The sequence below is a fragment of the Procambarus clarkii genome, chromosome 59 (genome assembly GCF_040958095.1).
Source record: "Procambarus clarkii isolate CNS0578487 chromosome 59, FALCON_Pclarkii_2.0, whole genome shotgun sequence".
Taxonomy (NCBI): domain Eukaryota; kingdom Metazoa; phylum Arthropoda; class Malacostraca; order Decapoda; family Cambaridae; genus Procambarus; species Procambarus clarkii.
In genome coordinates, this window is record NC_091208.1 from 24,516,943 (window position 1) to 24,539,239 (window position 22,297).

The following is a 22,297-nucleotide window of genomic DNA, read 5'->3' on the forward strand; positions in this document are numbered from 1 at the left end:
GTGCAGTGGTTAATTGGTAATTACAGATTCAATCAAGTTAATTAGTGTAATTAACGTAGTCAAGTGAAGTGACATTCTTATTTGGCAGGCTATCGTGAGTGACAGTGTTAATGTAATTCGTTCTTGATTAATTAACTGTTCATGTGACAGTAATTGTTGTAGTTACCCTCTGGGTGTTTAATTGGTCCTAATGACAGGAATTACGGTTAGTAAATTATTGTTTTGATTGGCTCTTTGAGAGACAGGTCGTAATTAACGTAGATTACCTTGTTGTTGACTGTCGGATGACAGTAATTAAAGTAATTGATCCAGAGATTAATTAGTGTAAATAACCGTTGTTTTTATTTCCGTCCCGAGAGACTTGTGATAACGTAATTGAGAGGGTTACCAGAGTCTGTCTCAGTGACCTGTCTTGCTGTGTTTTCATTGTTGTTAATTGTTTTACTGTAATTGTTTGATTGCATTTTGAATCCCAAGTGAACACCCAGTATTGTTCAGTCTAGTTCTTTATAGTTCATTATACCAGCCAAGAGCGGTACGGATAGGAATCCGTACTATGCTAAGAGCGGCAAGGATACCTTCAATATCTTCCGATATTATTGTCTCATCCATGCTGCAACATACTGAACTAATTCTTGCACTTAATGAAGGCCTGCTTCTGGATTCGAACCTGATTCATAGCCATTATCACTGAATATTAAATTTGGTGCGAGAATCCGTAGGCTACCCTTAAGATTGCCATAGGCATTAGAGGAGCAGCTTAATGACCTAGTGGATGAGAGTTCCAAGGACTTTGATTCTGGTGGCTGCTCTTGCTATTTATTTAAGTTTTAAAGTAAAAGTTCACATCTGGCATTTAATGTGCTGGCTTGTACAGTCCTTCCTGACTGAGGAACACTTGTACCATTATCAACACTAATACATAATCTCAAGAACCCCCTTCCATTGTAACATCAGGCAGTGATGACATTTCTGGGGTGCACTCTCCTATGTTTTGTAGACATACCGCTAGGACCTGGTTGTGGCTCATTGGTTGTCTCGCTAAGAATCTGTCTAAAGACACTTGTTTTTGCCTACGTTTTAACAATTACAGGGGTACCTTGGTTTAAGAGTTTAATCCATTCCTGGAGACAGCTCGTAAACCGAAGCTAATTTCCCCATAAGAAATAATGGGAAATGAATTAATACATTCCTGACGATCCAGAAACCTCACTTCAAACTAAATTTTATACCCAATTCATCCAAATCTACACTACAAAAGTATGTTCAAGTTATTACTTACCCTTGCTGATGACTCCTGTTGGCGTATGAAAGATGGTGAGGAGGGGGGGAGGAGGAGAGATGTTACTGTTTGGAAGGAGAGTTCACTTCCATTATAACATCAGGCAGTGAAGATTTTTCTGGAGTTCACTCTGGCACGTTTTGCCTGCATGCCACTAGGTCCTGGTTGTGGTTCACTGCTCGATTTTCTCACTTTTCTCACAAGGAAACTTTCCATTGAAGATTGTTTTTCCCTTCTTTGCAACACTTGTCTGTAGTGAGGCATCACATTGTCATTAAAAAGATCAATGCAACGGCCTACTACAACTTTATCTGGGTGATTCTTTTCAGCAAAACTTTACAGTCCTTCCCATACTGCACACATTTTCTTAATTAATGAGGAAGGGGACATTCTCTACTGCCTCCTCTTCCTCCCCTGAAGATTTGTTGTACTGTACTGCCTAGCTAGTTCAACAACACGAGTACCATTTTCATGGTTACAAATGATCTCTTGTTTTTTCTCTATTGTCATCCTTACATGCGATTTCTTGCCTTGAACCTTACCACTGGCTTTCTTGAGACCCATGGCGAGATATATAATAACACCTTTTATGCTCAAATGGCCAAATATCTGACAAAAAATTGTAAATCCTTGTAAAGAATTCAGGCGGGATAGTCACTGGGTGCGAGGCACTAGTAAACTGGGGCGCGATCGCCGTGCCACCACCCGCTAGGTCGCCGTACGCGTATCAACAAACTCGTTACCCGATGCAATATTCGTATCCTGATGCAAATTTTCCGAACAAATCTGGCTCGTAACCCGAAAAACTCTTATACAGGGACGCTTGTAACCCGGGGTTCCACTGTACCTGTAGTGAGACATAACTTTGTCATTAAAAATGTTAACACAACAGCTTGCTACAGCTTTATCTGGGCAAGTCTTTCCAGCAAAACTTTGCAGTTCTTCCCATACTCTGCACACATTTTCCTAGCCAGATTAACCATGTTCAATAATCTTCATGGTTATGAATGATATCTTTTTTTTTCCTTCCATTGTCATCCTCACAACTATTTTCTTAGGTTTAACGTTACTACTGACTTTCTTGGGACCCATAGCGTGACATAAAAGTTTTTATATGTTAAGCAGAAAAAATAAGCACAAATTACGAAATTGTTCACAGAATTCAAGTACAGTTATTACTAGGTGGGATACAAGCGTCGACTGATCTTACTGACTCGACAAGTATGAATGAGTGGTTCATACTCTAGAGTGAACATTGTACACCTGGGCATATTTCCTGACAATTTTCGTCATTGACCAGAAAATTCGTATTCAGGCGGAATCGTACACCGAGGTTCCACTGTATTATATAATCTTTATGAAAAAAGGATGAAAGCCCTTGTAATTTGTAGTAGTTAATGATATTAATCTTAATAGAGCTAGTTTGATTGGGTCCATTAGTAGTAACTTGAATACCCAATTCCTGACATTTTTTTTATACCCTAATATGTGTACTGTACTTGTTTTGCAGGCTGGTCGCAACTTCAACAAACATCTCTCAATGAGATATATTAGACATCTAATGGGAGTTCACCCAGACTCTAAACAGCATTTACCAAAGGTCTACCTCCATGCGATAAATTCTGAAAATCCCACAGAGTTTGATTCCCGTACAGCTTGGTCCATGTGTCCTACCATCAGTGAAATTCGGGACCAAGGGTCGTGTGGATCTTGTTGGGTAAGGACTACTGCAATTATTACAAAAAAAAAAAATTTCCTGCAAAGCTTTTGGGTGTGCTTTTGGGTTTGGGATTGTTGTTGTTTTATATTTAGCTACTTGGAACAAAATGTTCCAAGTAGCATGGGCTATGGTGAGCCCGTAATGGACTTACCTGGGACAGGAGCGAGGCTGTGTAGGGTTTGGAATATTTGTAGCCCTTTAGTCAATACTCTATTGGGATTTTTTCGAAATGTTTTGTTGCAGTTTAGTACAACTGGAAGCAATAAGTATGATTAATACATATTTTGTTTTGTTTGTTTTTATATACATGTCACATTGTATGGTTGCATGCTCTAGTACAGTACTTGATATGTTACCTTGTAACAAGAGCTTTAAATAATTTTTTTAAACAGGACTGTAATCTCCAAAATTAACATGTTCTTGATGGTTCAGCAAACCACAAGATAAGAAATATATATTGATGAAGCAGACTTGAAAGCCATCATAGCAGACATTCATTAAGAGGTGTTAAGAGAATAATGATAAGACACCCAGCTCGAGTTCTGTGGGTAAGAGCTAGTTTAATGTGGGATTATCTGTGGGTCAGTATGTCCATAAAAATTTAGTAGGAATAAGGACATAATACCAAGTGGATTTATTGAGGAGAACCCCAGAAAAGACATGCAAAATGGAGTCCTATATATTTGCCAACATAAAAGGCGACGTCAAAACAAGATACAAAGATTTGTTCATAAATGGGGGATTGCAATATAAGCCTAACATGTATATACAGTATATATACACTGGCTGCTTGTCCCACAACAAAATACATTGTAATTATTATAATCAGGGGACAGTACTACAGTATCTCAGATACATTCAATACTCAGTTCATAAGCTCATAGAAGCCCAAACTAACATTAACCTTTTGCATCACATCAGGTGATGGGGTGGCTAAATATGCTCAAGACTGCATCACATCAGGTGAAGTAGTACAGCATAAAATTTAAATGTCCCTCGCAGAAAATAGGACATTTTACGCTGCCCAGGGGCAATAGTAAACAGCGGCTATTTTGAAAAAAGTCGTAGTTCGGTTTGGCGGGAAGGCCTCATTGTCTCTAGCAAACATGTTGAAGTATTATTGTCTGGGTCACCCGTCGTGCTGTGGCTCACTACAAACATGCTGGCTGATGATGAAATTTCAGGATGAACTTTTTCAACTGACGAGCAAATTATCAAGAATAATTATGACAGTATTTATAATGATAATGCCCAGGGCTCCAGTATAAGTGATACAGACAACAACGTAGATGCACATGTTATTGTCCCGAGGGTGACACATACTCGACCACCAGCACTGCATGGTGGTGGAGTATGTGGTCCATACTCCACCTGGGCCACTTAATGTTCCTGAAGACCATGAACATGTTGAAGATAGAATCATTATTAGGATTTAGTGAGGTAGAATCTGAGACTAATGTACATGCTGTTACAAGCTGAGAGCTGCTGCGTCAGCTGCTCACCCCACCAAATGCTTCCATTCCACCTGCCATGGGGAAATTGAGGGAAGACTGCCCTCACCTTTCAACGTTTGTATTTTCAGTGTGTATAGTAGTGGTCTTTATCACCTAACCAACATAGTTTTGTTGGTTCTAGGATACATGGTTGTGGTGTTGGTGGTGCCACTGACGGAACAGGTTTACTCGTGTGGGGAGATGGTCCATACTGAGTACCACAAATTCAAACATTTGACAATTCATATAATTGTATAATGTTCTACTGTATATTCACCAACAGCATGCCTCCATTCTTCTATTTCACATTACTGAAAGATAAAGGCACTTGATATCACAAGACTTAAGATATAGTATGGTACTGCATTTTTCTTATACAACCCCTTGTATTTAAACCATATATTTACATTAATATTTTGGCATAAAACATTTTAATTATACCTTTATGTATACTGTATGAAGATATATAGATTCAAGAATGATAGACAACTACATTTACTACATATGTTGTAATTTTCAGGCATTTGGTGCAGTTGAAGTGATGAGTGACAGAATGTGTATTCACAGCAAGGGCAAAGAAAATTTCCACTTTTCAGCAGAAGACCTTGTTTCTTGTTGCCACTTCTGTGGCTTTGGATGTAATGGTGGGTTTCCTGGGTCAGCCTTTAAATACTGGGTGAATATTGGCCTTGTATCAGGCGGTGCATATAACAGCACTCAGGGATGTCAGCCATATGAGATACCCCCCTGTGAGCATCATGTATCTGGGCCTCGGCCAAAGTGTTCCGAGGGTGGCAATACTCCCAAATGTGTCAAAAAGTGTGAACCTTCTTATACGGTTGATTATAACCAGGATTTGCATCTTGGCAGTAAGGCTTATAGTATTGCCAAGGATGAACAGCAAATCCAGTATGAAATTATGACCAACGGTCCTGTTGAAGGAGCTTTTACTGTTTATGCAGATTTTCTTCACTATAAGTCAGGAGTTTATCAGCACCTTCATGGCTTACCTCTTGGTGGTCATGCTATTCGTGTGCTGGGCTGGGGGGTGGAAAATGGCACTCCTTATTGGCTGTGTGCTAACTCTTGGAACAGAGACTGGGGAGATAATGGCTATTTTAAAATTCTGAGAGGATCTGATCACTGTGGCATTGAGAGTGAGATTACTGCTGGTCTACCTTAGCTAAGTTAGCTAATAGCATAGCATAGAGTACTCTACTTCCTGTAGTCTCTGCATGTTTGCCTTCACCTGAGCTACACCAGAGCCAGTTCATTTTCTTGAGTCATAGAATACAACATGTTTAGTGATAGCATATAATTGTTCTGGATAATCTCTAATGACCATTATTGTCAATTAGTTGGAAAATATAAGTATGGCAAGTATATAATGGATGTCATACTTTATGGTTGAATAGTTGATCAACCAATTGTAATACAGTATTTAACAAATAGTTTATAGATTTATAAACCATGATTTTACATTGAAATATAAATAACTCACTTTATTTACTAAGTACAGTAAACTAAATAGTTTACAAGTATTAAATGTTATTCATGAATTATTATTATGTATTTTTAAAATAAACATTATATTGAATGTGGTGTTTTCTTACATTTTTGTATCCATGAATATCAGTAAACATTTTAGATTAATGTTCTGCTGCTGGACACCATTAGAGGTCCTACTTCAAATCAAACTAAAGAATTTTATTTTTTTATTATTGATATTGAACTATTGTATTGTCTCTACTTCCTCTATTCTGTGTTTTATGTTGCTGACCTCGCCACTTGCTCTTGGTGTAACGTTTTCCCTTCTTTGTTACCGACTTCAACCTGCGACTAACGGTGTGTCACCATTGGCTATCTGGCACCTTTATGTTCTCTACTACAAGAACTTGTGTCATGACTTTTAGTAGTAAACATATCTGCCCTTGACCTGTTATGGAAATCAACTTGTAGTGATAAGGCCAGGTAGACCCTATGGCACTTATGCTGTGGCATAACAACATACTGGAGTGAACGATACTGAAGAAAATGCAGAATAGAACCAGTGAAGAGCAGAGGTGCCATAGGCACAATCGGAGAACACTGTATAAACATCAGAGGTCCGCGGTTTTTCAACGTCCTCCCAGCGACTATAAGAAATATTGCTGGAACAACCATGGACATCTTCAAGAGAAAACTAGACTGTTTTCTAAAAAATGTGCCAAACCAACTGGGCTGTGGTGGGTATGTGGGCTTGCAGGCCGCTCCAAGCAACAGCCTGGTGGACCAAACTCTCACAAGTCAAGCCTGGCCTCAGGCCGGGCTTGGGGAGTAGAAGAATTCTCAGAACCCCATCAAGCAGGTATACAATATAAAGTTAATTGTATCAATACATACTACTACAGGAAACACTACTGCTGTAGTGTCTCTAATGGTGCTTGGCGGTATTTAATTGTGTGTGTGTGTGTTTTGTTTCACCAGCAACAACTGTGCAGATGTGTATAGAAATGAACTAGCTTATATATTTTGGTTGGCTAATTCATATGATGCTAACTTCATGGTGGTAGCAGACTAACAGATTTTTAAAGACATGATGCACACTTAAATTTACTTAGTGCATCCATGTGAACTAAAAAAAATGTACATAATCCTGCTCTGATCAACCCAGGGCTGACTCAACACCAATAGATGGTAGTGCTTCAGCCAGGTCAAGGCTGCCATAGGCAGGGAAAGTGATGCCGACCGAGAGTCCCAAACGAAGACCAGCCTGGTTGATACCTGGTTGATGGGGTTCTGGGAGTTCTTCTACTCCCCAAGCCCGGCCCGAGGCCAGGCTTGACTTGTGAGAGTTTGGTCCACTAGGCTGTCGCTTGGAGCGGCCCGCAGGCCCACATACCCACCACAGCCCGGTTGGTCCGGCACTCCTTGGAGGAATAAATCTAGTTTCCTCTTGAAAATGTCCACGGTTGTTCCGGCAATATTTCTTATGCTTGCTGGGAGGACGTTGAACAACTGCAGACCTCTGATGTTTATAGTGTTCTCTGATTGTGCCTATGGCACCTCTGCTCTTCACTGGTTCTATTCTACATTTTCTTCCATATCGTTCACTCCAGTACGTTGTTATTTTACTGTGTAGATTTGGTACTTGGCCCTCCAGTATCTTCCAGGTGTATATTATTTGATATATCTCTCGTCTTCTTTCTAGTGAGTACATTTGGAGGGCTTTGAGACGATCCTAATAATTTAGGTGCTTTATTGCGTCTATGCGTGCCGTATATGTTCTCTGTATTCCCTCTATTTCAGCAATCTCCTGCTCTGAAGAGATTGCTGAAATAGCCAAGTCTGAACCCGGGACGGAGCCAACAGGGACTCCCGCCAGTTCACCAGGAACCCAAACCCACTGAGCTGGGAAAGAACCAGGTCCCTGGCAGGGAACCCACACCAGCCAGTCATCGAGGTAGACCAAACAACCGAAGACGAACCCCAATGACTTAAGGTGTGTGAACATCCCTGAACGTGTGAAGCATGTGAACATGCATGGCTTCAAGCTCTGTGAAGTGGCTAAATCTAGCTCCAAGTGTGTGAACCAGATTTGAACCATGGAGCCTAATTTAGCCTTAACAGGAGGACCCATATGTGTTAAGCCTGCAACCTCACCACAGCCTAGCCAATCCCTGAATCCTGAATACAGATGAACATGACAATATTACATCTAGGTGGTTCAGGGAATTCATCCAAGTGTCTGCCTCATGAATGAGATGAACCTGGAAAAATGTGGTCACCCAGGAGGAGGGGCAAGGAATGAACAACTTCAACCACAAAAGGTCAAGGATGGACCGTAGGTCTGGTGAGTCCCATTTTGAGACTGGGAAGAAGTGGAAAACCCACAGGAGAGACAAGGTCATTTCAGCCGCCCGCTCCAAGATGACCCAATGTAGGTGAGGAGAGGCAACCTGTCCGGAAAGATCCGAAACACAGGAAGGGGAAGGGGACTGACCAATTTCACTGCAGGCTAAGGGAAATGACACAAAAAGCCTACAAATTGCGGGAGCATGAGTTGGTAAACCAGACAAGCTGCCTCGCCAAAGGGCCAGAGCGAACCACCAGAGGCCTCCTTTCAAAAAGAGCAAGCACGGTGGGGTCCAAACTCTCATGTCCTGGGAGTGGTAAAATGGACAAAACTAGAAAAACTGGAAGAATGCCTGGAGCCAAACTGCTCTGGGAAAAGACAATTGCCGGCAAAGTCTAAATTTCCTCAACTGCTCGACTAACCTCTGAACCCAAACCGTCCTCAGACCAAGTCCATTCTATCCAGCAGTCAATCCCAAAAATGCATTCATCAATTTTAACATTCTGTTCATTCAAAACAACTTCTTTAGCATATTGAGCAAATGTAGGCACTGGTTAGGTTAGGTAATTACTCAAGTGTAGTTACAGGATGAGAACTACGCTCGTGGTGTTCCGTCTTCCCAGCACTCTTTGTCATATAACGCTTTGAAACTACTGACGGTCTTGGCCTCCACCACCTTCTCACCTAACTTGTTCCAACCATCTACCACTCTGTTTGCGAAAGTGAATTTTTTTATATTTCTTCGGCATCTGTGTTTAGCTAGTTTAAATCTATGACCTCTTGTTCTTAAAGTTCCAGGTCTCAGGAAATCTTCCCTATTGATTCCTGTTACTATTTTGTATGTAGCAACAGGAATTGATAAAATCGATAGGGAAGATTTCCTGAGACATCCTTGAGGTCCAGGAACACCATCCAAGCCTCAGCTTGTAAAACCAGCCTCACTTGAGCTAAGGTCGTTATGCATAAGGATTGACAGGACAAACCCAAAAGATCGAGGATATACCATAGGTCTGCCCAGTCCTTCTTTGGGACCGGGAACACCTGCAACACCTGACACACACCTAAAGGATGAGGTCAACTTGACTACGCCCAAGGCCAACCAACCCACAATGACTAGACGTAGAGCCAGGGAGGATATCTTGACAAAAACCCCAACCCCAAGTGGGAAGGACTGACCAACTCCACAACAGGCCACGCGAAATCCCCAAGTCCTACAAATCTTAGGACCAGGAACTGGCAAGATAAGCTAGATACAGCATCAAAGGGGAAAACTGCAAAAGGGATACCACGAGCAGAACGACCTTTTCATGGCACGTAGTTGTGATGTCTACCAGAAAAGGGACTCGATATGAAGCGCAATGGCCTGGGAATCTGACTTTCCCCGAGGACTTGCCTCGACCAACAATATGCAAAGTCTCAACCCCATCAGACTGCCTTTGAGCAGGGGCAGAACCTAGAGAAAACAACAAATGATCAATAGGCCGACAGGAGAAGGTACCACAGACAGAACTCGAGACACTGCATCCTCTGGAAAGAGGAGAAACGAGAAAAGGGAGAGAGATGGTGACGAATCTAACAAATGGGCCAACTTGGCCTGAGTACAATACATGTGAGGCGTGCTGAGTCAAATGGTGCCAAAGAATCCTGAAGAGTGGGGCGAGCATCTTGGGCATGGCCGCCAAAGCGGGAACCACAGACTTCAAGACCTCCACACCCGGGGCCGGTACCAGGCAAAAACCACATCTTCACGGAGCTACCCAAAGAGCCATTCAAAGAGGACCCAAACCCACAAGACCACCACTAAGTGCAAATGTGCATTGTGATCATCGACTTGGAGCTGCCATTTGCCCACACCCCTGAGGAGTGCTGAAGCGAACAGGTAATCCCTAAGTGGAGCATAAAAAGTGCCACCCAAACACCTGAAAGAAGGAAGACACCTGCTAATCTAGCATGCAGGTCCAACAGCACCCTTGCCCCAAGGAAAAGAGGGGGATGTCAGCCAGCTAGGATGAATCCAAAACCTCACATCACAGAAATAAGTTAAGAAAGAGGTCCAAATTCTGCATCAGATACCAAAACAAATCTGCAAGCCACTGAAGGGAAAATGCGGGAAGACAGAAATATGATGATTTCCAAGACACTGAATGGGACCCAAGGGGGAGCAGCCAAATGATCATACTCATACACAAGAGAATATGAAAACTTATCCCCCTGAAGCAAAAGACCCTCTGGAGAGGAAACTACAAGTCCAATACGTGTTCAAAGACACCCATGGACACTTTCACCTGGTACTTTTCTCATACTCGTATCAGATAAAACCGAGGATACAAACTATGGTACTGTATCATCATTTGCTGATGACACTAGAATTTTCATGCAAGTTGACAGATGTAGAGGACACGTCAAATATCCAATCGGGTCTTTCAATGGGCCACAGTACATGTAATACATGTACTGTGTATTACATGTAACAACAATACAATAATACAATACTATACAATATGCACAGTAATACAATGCTTAATGAAGATAAGTTCCAGCTCCTGCACTATGGAAAAAACAAAAATATAAAAATGGAAACCATATATATAAAAGTCAAATCACACTATAGAATGAAAAAGCAATGTAAAGTATCAAGGAGTAAAGTCATCGTGTCGGAAGACCTTACCTATAAAGAACAATAAAATAGCTGTCACAACTGGAAGAAAAATGACAGGTTGGATAACAAGAACTTTTCAAACATGGGATACCATACCAATGAAGATACTTTTCAAGACACTAGTGATCTCTAGGGTGGAATATTTTTGCATGCTAACAGGCTAACATTAAAGGTTGGAGAAATTGGTGACCTACTATCCTACTATACCTTTACTACTAGAATCCATTCTATAAAACATTTAAATTATTTGGACCATTTAAAAGTTTTAAATCGGTATTTAAAAAAAAAAAAATTCAAAATTCAAATGTTTATTCAGGTAAAGTACATACATACAAGGTGTGTGATACAAATATTGATGAATTTATTGATAGAGCTAGTACTGTACATACAATGCCTAAAGCCACTATTACGCAAAGTGTTTCGGGCAGGAAAAAAACTAAAGACTAAAACTTAATACTAATTGAGATTAAAGTATAAAATGTGTTGAGAAAATATAAAAATAAAAAGGAGGGGAACATGGCAGGAAAACAGCAAAAATACAATTTGGTCGACAAACAGCATTGTTTAAAAATAACAGACATGGGTTGACATTATAGGGGTAAGGAAGGTTACAGGGAGTTAATTAGGTGGAGCTTAGTTTTTATCTTAAACTGGTTGAGAGAGGTACAGTCTTTAATATGATTGGGAAGGTCAGTCCACATCTGGGTCCCTTGATTTGTAGAGCATTTCTAGTTTGATTAAGTCGTACTCTTGGAATATCAAAAAGGTATTTGTTTCTTAGAACATTTTTAGAAATATTTTTTAGAACACATGCAAGAGAGACACAATAATTCACACATGGGAAATATATTAGAGGGGCTGGTCCCAAATCTGCACACAGAAATAACATCACACAAAACCAGAGGGCATGGCAGGATGTGCAAAATAGCCTCATGTAAATGCAGAGGTGCAATAGGTACGCTGAAAGAGAACTCGAACAACATCAAAAGCCTAAGACTTTTAAACACACTCCTGCTACACATAAGAGGCAAAACTGGCCAGCCTCTCATGGTGTTGGAGAGAACTCAATAAACACCTAAAAAGGTTACCTGATAAACAAGACTGATTCATATTAGGCTGCGAGGAGCTGCATCCAACAGCCTGGTTACTTGGAGAGGGTATTGGAAGGTCTTCTACTTCCTGAACCCGGCCTGGGGCCAGGCTTGAGGAGTACCAGGTGATCAACCAGGAGGCCTGGTCACAGACTGAGCTGCGAGGACTTTGATCCTCAGAACCTCCACAAGGTAGCCATTTGTGACTTCCCCTGGAGGTAGGTGGTTGTTTGTATGAATTTGTGTATGAATAAATGACTAGCAAGGACTGGATTGTAGGACTGTAGTTCAGCTGAATGCAACTATTCTACCAGAACACAGCTACATAATCAGCTCCAGAAGTGTGGGTGATTGGTGATCTCATGTTTTTCATCGTCTGATTCTGCCCGCATCTGGTCACCTCCTGTTATGTGATGTCACATAACAATTCAGCCTAATCCCTCCTTCACTCTAACTTCACATCTTTAGGTTTATTGTGGGTTTGTAAGAATGTGCTATTTACACACTAAAAGTACAAGTACCACTTGTACTTTTCAATATTTAAATTTATTAATTAGTCAATAAATGCAAATATCGGATACCTCAATTTTTAATTTGTGGTTGTAAGTAGTACCTGCACCACCACCCACTCTCAGGCCCTATGCTATCCCTACCAAACCTTCCCCACAACCCACTCTCAGGCCCTATGCTATCCCTACCATACCTGCACCACCACCCACTCTCAGGCCCTATGCTATCCCTACCATACCTGCACCACCACCCACTCTCAGGCCCTATGCTATCCCTACCATACCTGCACCACCACCCACTCTCAGGCCCTATGCTATCCCTACCATACCTACACCACCACCCACTCTCAGGCCCTATGCTATCCCTACCATACCTACACCACCACCCACTCTCAGGACCTATGCTATCCCTACCATACCTGCACCACCTCTCACTCTCAGGACCTATGCTATCCCTACCATACCTGCACCACCTCTCACTCTCAGGACCTATGCTATCCCTTCCATACCTGCACCACCTCCAACATTTAAAATTTATGTACAGTATCCATTAAATCTAATAAAAGTCTTTCATATTTTGATGATTTTATTAAATGAAATAATGTTTACATGAGCAGCAGAGTTTATTCACTCCAGAATAACCAAAACTACTTTTTTTTCCTTTTTTTGAATCCACACTAAAGATAAATATCATTTATATGAGGAGCAGGTAACAGCAAATGCAAGTCAATGTCAAACTTAATACCTTGAAACTAGACTTAGTTTATTATAAAAAGAAAATTGGAGAGCAAGTCTAGGGCTCATCAAGGAAACATTAAACCAAAGTTGACAAAGGTTGTGAGGTTCTCAGGCATGCTGTCGAAGTCACACACTCGTAAGTCTTATGTATAGCAATTTCATATTGTACTCCTCATCTGTAATGAATTTACACTAATGTAATTGAGGAAAATATTTTGCATACATCTCTGGTAAGATTTTTACAAATAATTATGACAAAATGGAAGTGATACAAATTTAGAAACAAAGTTAAAATTGTAGAACAATTATTATACATGTTAACAAGTTATATGATACAAAATGCACAATTATATCTCCAACAGAGTAACTAATTAATCACTAATAAATATTTTATTTTCCTGTCATTTATAATGTTTGTGTTCAAGTTCAGAGCATGTATGTATACACGAGTACAAACACATCAGGCACTTTGAAAATAATAATTGTGACCTCAAGGATTATATATATTAGGAACATGCTCATGATGGCATTAGTGGCTGAATAAACACACACCTATTGGGTAATTGATGTATGACAAAGTAAGATGATGAATTTGTTGAATATAAATAAAATTCACAACAATTGCCAATGCTGATTTACCAGAACACATTTCAGGCTATCAACAGATTATTATACATTAGTAAATACTATTTTAACTTCTTTTAATAAAATATTATAAATTAAATTGTAAACAAAAATGGCCACATTAACATTATGATTAAACAAAGAAAATACAAAGAGCCACCTTGTGTTCTTTACTATTATACCACTGCTTCTCAATTGTCATTGACCGTAATAATTCCAGTTAGCAAAATAATCCTTCAAGTCTACTTTATACCTTACAATACTAGATTACAAGGTCTACATACAGCATTTGCCATCAATTCTTACATAAGGTAAACCATTTTCCATATATGTTGCCTACTGACTGATTCTTCTACAGCATCCTGAGCAACCCCTTGCATATATATTGTTCAACTTAACCTAAATATACTGTATAGTGAAGGCATAACTGAAAATATATCATGAATATCACATTAAAACACTTTCCCTTTAATGATCATGCATGATATTTTGTGCTGCACTCTCTTCATTCAATATAAATTGTGAGGATATTAGTCCAAAAAGCCAGTTTCAATACTGTACTGCCAAGTAAGATGATGATAAATGTCTTAGACATGTGTAACTTTCTGGAATGATAAAATATTGATAAATCTCTTCTTATTTAGTTAGCATTGTATAATCTGTAATAAATTATAATTTATATCTATTTTCAAAGAAAGAAAATACTCTCCCATAAGCTTTGGCTCTAACAAAACAAAATGTCTCTAAATTGTACACTGATTAAAACAAAATAATATACATTTGTAAGATTTGTATATAAAACTACATTTCAAAATATAAATATAAATTACACAAAAAAAGGTTAACATGAAGTAACAATTTATCGAGACATTTGGTAGAAAAATGTATATACTGTAGTATGGTTATCTTGCAAAACAATTTTTATTAACAAATCAACTCGGACCATTATCGGGTCACTACTCGAGACACTAAACGCGGTCTCAAGTCATGAGTGCTGCTTTTGACGACGCATCTTTTTGTTTGGGATGGTTGATAAGCACCACATTCAAGGCATCTGAGGATTTTTTCTAAACTTTATAACTTCCAAATCTCGAAAAAACAATTTCTAATACAGGAAGGAACTAGTCTTCTTATCCTTTTTATTATTAAATAAACAACCAATGGGTGTTTACAAAACCATTTTTTATTATCAAACTTTTAATTTCAAAAAGGAAGAATACTCTATCAGGCCATAGAAGTAAATTACTTTTGCCACGGTTTTCTATCGACTCCTTTATTTTTTGGAATGTGCTTGTGTTTGCAGGCATCACCAAAGGCACATCCTGTTGTGCGCCAAAAATAGCATTCATCACCATTAACTGGTCCCTTGAGCTTGGCGCCGTTTGTCTGTAGTTGAGCCTGAGCCTGGGCCTGGGCTTGAGCCTGGGCCTGGGCTTGGGCCTGGGCCTGGGCCTGAGCCTGGGCTTGGGCCTGGGCTTGGGTAGAAGTAATGATGGCAGTACCTGGGACACCATTAACTTTCACGTTGCTGCCATAAAGCAAAAGTAAAATGTATTATTCTTCAAGAGTACCTAAGGAAAAAGAAAAATTCTGAAGTATTATAGAATCTCGTTTGCTATTATGAGCATATAAAGCAGCAGCAAAATCTTAGGTGATGCCCATAGAAATCAATCAAGTTACTGCATCTTCCAGTAAAGTGGAAGCATAAAGAAAACCCCATTGGGCTTTGTCATGATACAAATCATCTGTTGAATGACAATATATATATATATATATATATACTGTATATATATAATAGTCTGGTTATGGAGTAGATCAAAGAAAAGATGAGTAAGTGATATATGAATTAAAGAATGAAAGTAATTTTTAGGAGTCACGATAAAGAGAGCTGGTGATCTGAAATGCAAAGTCTTTTGGGAAGATGAAAAGAGTAAATGGAACCATAGGCCTCATTCCACAAATAAATTTAGTGTGTAGAATGTGATGAAAGGCCTAGCACTAAAAAAGAATCTGCTCTTTGAGAATATCACTGAGAGGTTTATGCATTTAATGTCTAACTTCACACTAGAAAGGAAGCTCAGTAAACCCTCAAGTTTGCGGCATTATAATCCTACAGGTCTTGTGAACTTTGAAGCGTGTACAGTATCTCAAAATTAAGATTTTATAGAAAAAAATAGGATTGGTTCCAGAGACTGATCTGAGGGGTAGAGGTATTTGTGTAAATAATTTTGTACTGTACTTCATTATTATCTAGTAATGCAGACGAGGAGTCACAATAACGTGGCTGAAATATGTTGACCAAACCACACACTAGAAAGTGAAGGGACGACGACGTTTCAGTCCGTCCTGGACCAATCTCAAGTCGATTGTGAGACTTTATCGAGTTGAGAATGGTCCAGGACGGACCGAAACGTCGTCGTCCCTTCACTTTCTAGCGTGTGGTTTGGTCAACGTATCTAGTAATATTACTATTATTTTAATATAGTTATTATAATGCATTACAAACAATGTAAAGAAAATAAAAACACAATTGTACTTACCAAAGTGTAGAAACAGGTAACTCCACTGTGGAGAACTTGTACGGATATTGTATGTGCGTTCACTTGTGCTAAGGCCTCACACTTTAGTTCATTGAACGTTTTTAATTTCATATTTTCAAAGCATTCAAATCACACCATACTTTCACAAATTTTGTGATTTTTGCATTGAATTATGAACACCAAAAGTGCATGACATGATTTACCATTAACTGGATTTCATATAAACATTTTCCCCCACTTACTAGCCTTGGACACATGTAGTGGTTCCTAGCCTTTATTGATGACTCATGCACAATAGTAGATGCTGAAAATGTTATAATAATCCAATGAAATTCTAACATGGTATAATTAGGATAACTAATATGATTCTCATCCAGTTTAAGCTCAGTCCAATGTGAGTGTTTCAGGATCATTTGGGATTGGATTGAGTAATGTGTCGGGGAGTCGCTCTCATGGAAACTTATAAACTTTAGGCCATTTCAAAGAAATAAAATATTTTAGTAATTTTATTTATGAATTTAAAATTGTTTATAATACATTATAAAAAATTGGATTCATATATGTGAAAGTAATTATCAAATCATATATGTGAAAATTCAATAATTATACACAATTGAAATACTGCTCACTGACTTGCCAAGCTTCAATCTATCTATTTCATAACTGTATCTAAGAATTATCCCAGCCCCACGAACGTGTGAAATAGGGCAATGATAATGTACGTGTCTTATATTTACATAAATAAACAAATGCTGGTCTTCCATGATATGAACTAGTCACAATAGTAAAATAAAGCAGGCACCCAGTAATAATGAAAAATCTTATGGACAAACAGGACTTGAATGGACCATTATAGATCTAGGGCTTAACTATAATTGTTTGATGCTTAACTAAGGAAGGGTGAAGTTGACTGTTGCCAGTTGCCATATATATATATATATGCAATCTTTTATTGTAATTTTTTTAAATTATATAAGCTGTAAAGATGTCCTTTCCTAGAGAAAATACGAAGCCATGAATGGTGAAATAATGAATGTGATTAAGTTTATTGTATAGATAATAAATCAAATCTACATCCCCCCTCCTTATAATAAATTACGTTCCTTCAAGTGTTTTAAATGTACTAATGCCCCAATAAATACTCTTGAGCTGTGTGAGTTTGGATAATGTGATGTTTGTACAATATAAGAGTGACATACTAGAGTTGATGTAGTTATTGAACATGATTTGAGAAATTATATGAATCAACAGTATTAATAATATGCTAAAAATAGAAGCAAACTGCTATAATAAGTCATATTGGCTTAGCACTTTCTTCTCACAATTACCTTGGATGCAACTCAAATATTTATTGACTTCATATTACAGAATAAACTTTTGTATTGCTTCTATTTTTAATATTCCATGTTTGCTTTGGGTGTTGTCTGCATGTCTTAAATTTTTTACCTTGGTTTAACAAAAAGACTAGGGTGATCTCTCTCTCTCTACTATGTGTATATTTCAAGATAAAGATACTGTACATAAATAATACAGATGACACCCCTCCTGCCCTTACCTCTTGTATACAGTATGTGTGTAATTACCTAAGTGTAGTTATAGGATGAGAGCTACGCTCGTGGTGTCCCGTCTTCCCAGCACTCTTTGTCGTACAACGCTTTAAAAGTACTGACAGTTTTGGCCGCTACCACCTTCTCACCTAACTTGTTCCAACCGTCTACCACTTGTGTGTGTGTCTGTGTTATCATCTGATCCTCTGACAGTGTTGTGTAGAAGAGCCGCATACATTGTAGAGGCCGGCTCCATCCACCAACATCTGGATAGTTGTGTGTCTCCATATTTATGCAGGCGTGCGTGCGTGTGCATGCATGTGTGTGTGGGTGTGTGTGAAGAGTGACATGAAAGCCAAAATAATATAATTTCTCTAGATGTTGTCATAAGCCTTCTCCAGGTAAAAAAGAAACTGCAATACTGGAGGAATTTGCAGCAGTACAAATGATGACTTCCAAGACCACCAAGACATCAGTCATGCAACACTTGTGAAAGCCAAATTGGGAGGGGAAAAGAGGTAGCGATTATGTTCCTGGTACCACATAAAACGTACATTACCCCATACATTCAAAAGAGTTTGCAGACAACTTTTAAGGGCAATGGGACAAAAATCCTTATGGGAAGTCCCTTGAGCTCCAGGTTTTTATGGAAAGAAAACCACCATAAGCCACCCTATGGGGACCAAAGTTGACTTCCAAATGCAGCTATAGATCAGCAGCAAATACTGCAAGGTACACAGAGGGAGACGATGGCATATCTCATAGCGAATACTGTCTGAGCTCGCCGCCATAGAATGTCATGCAGAGGGACAAGGAGGACTGGAGTTTAGAAAGAGTGAAGTGATCATCATAGTAGAGGGTAGGTGGATGTGAGTAAGCACGTCCAAGGGGCAAGATTCAAGAAAGGGCTTACGAGTAACGAAAGCAGGAGGAAGACAAGTTCTGAAGCTAACAGCTGAAAAATGCAAACCAGTTCATTCCTGACCAACACTGGATCTGTCATAATGGTACCACAGAGATGAAGGACGAGTACCATATCGGGAACAAATTTATCCACAATTTTATGGATTTTTCTTCCAGACATGAGGAAGAGGTGGGGATGTCAACAGTAATGGCGGAGACGTATAATTTAAACTCTCATATTTGGCTGTACTGGTGGAAACAGAATAAGTGATTCAGGTGTTTTCCAGCATCAGTGCTTTTTCCAGGTTGTATGCTTAAAGCGCACAACCCAGGCACAGTTCAAATTTCACCGAGTTACACCTTTGTGTTTGCCATAAGAGGCATTCAAGGAGCAGAGCAGAGAGTAGCATGTAATAAGGTGTGAACATGACCAAACACATCAAAATTTAGGAGAGAGAAAGGAGAAGTCAGAACTAAAGATTCTAAAACATGGTCTCGGGTATTTGTAAGGACATTGCCAAAGAGGGCAAGTCGACAGTGAAAAACACCTAATAGGAGTACAGGCGCTGTCAATGAGTGTGAAAGGTGTTTAAGATTGGGAAAATAAATTGGAACGCATGGAGGGAGATGAATGGAACAGATGGTATGCCATTTATTCACAAAGTTATGGGAGGCTGTGGAATAATGTTTAACTGAAAAAAGGAGGGGAACAAAAGGAACCTCAGGCAATCACAATAATGTGAAGTATCTTTGGGAAAATCATTGGGTCAGGATGGAGAGTTAGAAAAGGAAAATCATTCAGGATCAAGAGAGCAGTAGAGTTAGTATCAGAAAAAGCTAGGAGGGAAAGGAATACTGTAACTGCAGAATTGGCCAGAACAAGCTCCAAGCATTGACTGATAGATATAAATGCAAAGTAGTAAAAACGCTAAGATCAAAAATTGTAGTTCATTAAAATTGGCATAAATAGAGCATATATTCCATTGAAGAACAGCCATGAGATAAAACTAAAGAAACTACAAATACAAAAGGTCACAAAACTAAGGAAAATCAGGACCAGGATCAGAGAAATTAGGATTGGAGCAGGGAAGGTGCGGTTGGCATAGGTAAAGTCAGCAGAGATGGTTGGGTCGAGAGTGTTATGGGAAGGAGCATAGGTGAACAGACAGGCTATGGTGAGGAAGATGATGCCGGGGAGGGGTGGTCAAGAACATTGGGCCAAGTAGGGACAAAAATAATGGCATGTTCTGGATCAGGGAGTAGCACCAGAGGTAGGAAAAGAGCAGTGGGAACTCCTTTAGCAAAGTCAGACAGCACCACTACCGAGATGGGAAGAAATGCAGGAACAATAATGGGGAAGGACTAAGACCTTATCCATTTGGGAGGAAGAGGGAGGGGGACCAGACTTACATTTCTGACTTGAGAGAGAGGCATGGTAGCATCAAGGTATAGCGAGATATTGTAGATTCAACTATCTTCAGGTGAGGAGGTAGTACAAAAAAAGGGTGACACAAGGACGGTTGGGAGGAGAATGGATTTTGGCCCAGACAGCAATATGCCAGGAGGGCCAAAAGACAGAGGGAAAACTGAGGAGGAAGACATGATCGAAAGTCGGAGGGGCTCACAGTGGATAAAGAAGAGCAAGAAATGGAGAAGCGATGCAAAAATCTTAGGAAAGGAAACACCAGGAAGAAGGGGTGGAAACACCGGCCAGCAACAGCAGTGGAACACCCTTGGCTTCAGATCGTAGAGAAGCAGAAGAAAAGGAGCTTGTGGAGCTCGTGCATACATAGGCACGATAAAGCACCTAAACTACTGGGGTCATCTCAAAGCTCTCCAAGTGTACTCTTTAGAAAGGAGACAAGAGAGGTATCATATAATATATACATGGGAAAATACTGGAGGGCCAGATCTCAAATTTACACAGTACAATAGCAAAATAATGGAGTGAACGATGGAAGAAAATGAACAGAGCCAGTAAAGAGCAGGAGTGTCATAGGCACAATCAGAGAACACTGTATGAACATCAGAGGTCCACGGTTGTTCAACATCCTCCCAGCGAGCATAAGAAATATTGCTGAAACAACCGTGGACATCAAGAGAAAACTAGATAGTTTTCTTCAAGAAGTGCCGGACCACCTAGTATGTGGTGGATATGTGAGCCTGCGGGCCGCTCCAAGCAACAGCCTGTTAGACCAAGCTCTCACAAGTCAAACCTGGCCCCGGGCCATGCTTGGGGAGTAGAACTACTCCTAGAACCCCATCAAGGTATGAGGTGTTGGGGAATAAGTCTTAGAACAGGCGGTGGACCTGAGGAAGGGAAGATGAATGTGGCAGGGGAGCATGACAACTCACCGAGTTGATATGAGCCATGTCAGAAAAGGAGGAAAGAGGTCGGACCTGTTGTCTTGCCTCAAGGAAAAATATATAATTTCGATGTTTTAGGTGGAGGATGGTTTATTCAAATTTATAGAGTATGTGAAATCGAGAAGAAAACAGGGTGGGCAAAAACAGCAAGCACGAGAAGAACAATCTGACCTGGAATGGTCGGAGGCACTATACATACATAACAGAGAAAAACACACCACACTACAGCACTTCGAGGTTCCTTGCCTGAATTTCCAGCACCTATTGCAGAGGTATGGAGTGGGGATGTATTCCTGAACAGAGCATCTGCACCAGCCAAAAATGGGAGGGTCAGACTATCAAAAGTTACTCTGACCACTCTACGGCGATGACAATTGTGAGGGGATTGAGTAAACGTGTTAACCTGGAGGATTAGATAACCTAGGGCATTGAAGGTATTTATACTGTACTGTATCCTCATAGCAGTCCTTAAGTTTCCTGTTCCCCCACTGGACCACGGGACAGGAGAATGACAGTGCCAATGCTCGTACTGTATTTATAATGGTAATTTTTGAAGACCTGAACTGGGGTCTCACCAATGCAAAATAAGGTAGCTAGGCAAAAGGTGACCACCTTAGAAGGAGCCTCAACAATGTGGGTGACATTGTTGTCACCCCACAAAACTACAGTCTGCAAGGTGTCTATGTGAAAACTGTCATGATAAGTATAGTCATCATGGCAGACATCAAAATATACAGGTCTTGTAGCGGAGCCAAACAGATCATAGTACAGAGCGGCGGTAGTAAGAAATGTACAGGCTCGATTGTAAGTACTGTATGTCACTGTGGACTTCCAGTTAGGAGGAGGGCAAATGGTGCTGTTGTAACCATCAAAGATCATCAGTTTCTCCAGATGACAAGGAAGTCACAACTTGAGACTTGAAGGTCAACCCTGATAGGATAGAGGCTGTGCAAGGGGGAAGTCACAACTTGAGACTTGAAGGTCAACCC

At 39.9% G+C, this 22,297-nt stretch overlaps 2 protein-coding genes across 10 annotated transcripts in view; one reads left to right on the forward strand and one right to left on the reverse strand.

Moving 5' to 3' along the window:
- CtsB (Cathepsin B) overlaps window positions 1–6,092 on the forward strand; it is a 31,182-nt gene extending 25,090 nt beyond the window's left edge. For both annotated transcript variants that reach the window (XM_069307046.1, XM_045758676.2), the window contains exons 3-4: window positions 2,793–2,999; window positions 5,016–6,092. In XM_069307046.1, coding sequence (XP_069163147.1) covers window positions 2,793–2,999; window positions 5,016–5,678 — 870 coding nt within the window. In that variant the 3' untranslated portion in view covers window positions 5,679–6,092. The remainder of the gene's footprint in view (window positions 1–2,792; window positions 3,000–5,015) is intronic.
- Window positions 6,093–13,157: 7,065 nt separating this feature from the next.
- Window positions 13,158–22,297, reverse strand: part of LOC123768226 (uncharacterized) — a 144,255-nt gene continuing 135,115 nt past the window's right edge. For 5 of the 8 annotated variants that reach the window (XM_045758680.2, XM_045758677.2, XM_069307047.1 and 2 more), the window contains one exon: window positions 13,158–15,479. In XM_045758680.2, coding sequence (XP_045614636.2) covers window positions 15,194–15,479 — 286 coding nt within the window. In that variant the 3' untranslated portion in view covers window positions 13,158–15,193. Of the gene's footprint in view, window positions 15,523–16,384; window positions 16,796–22,297 lie in introns of those variants that run through there. The other 3 variants (XM_045758684.2, XM_069307048.1, XM_045758683.2) reach the window with 3 other exon arrangements.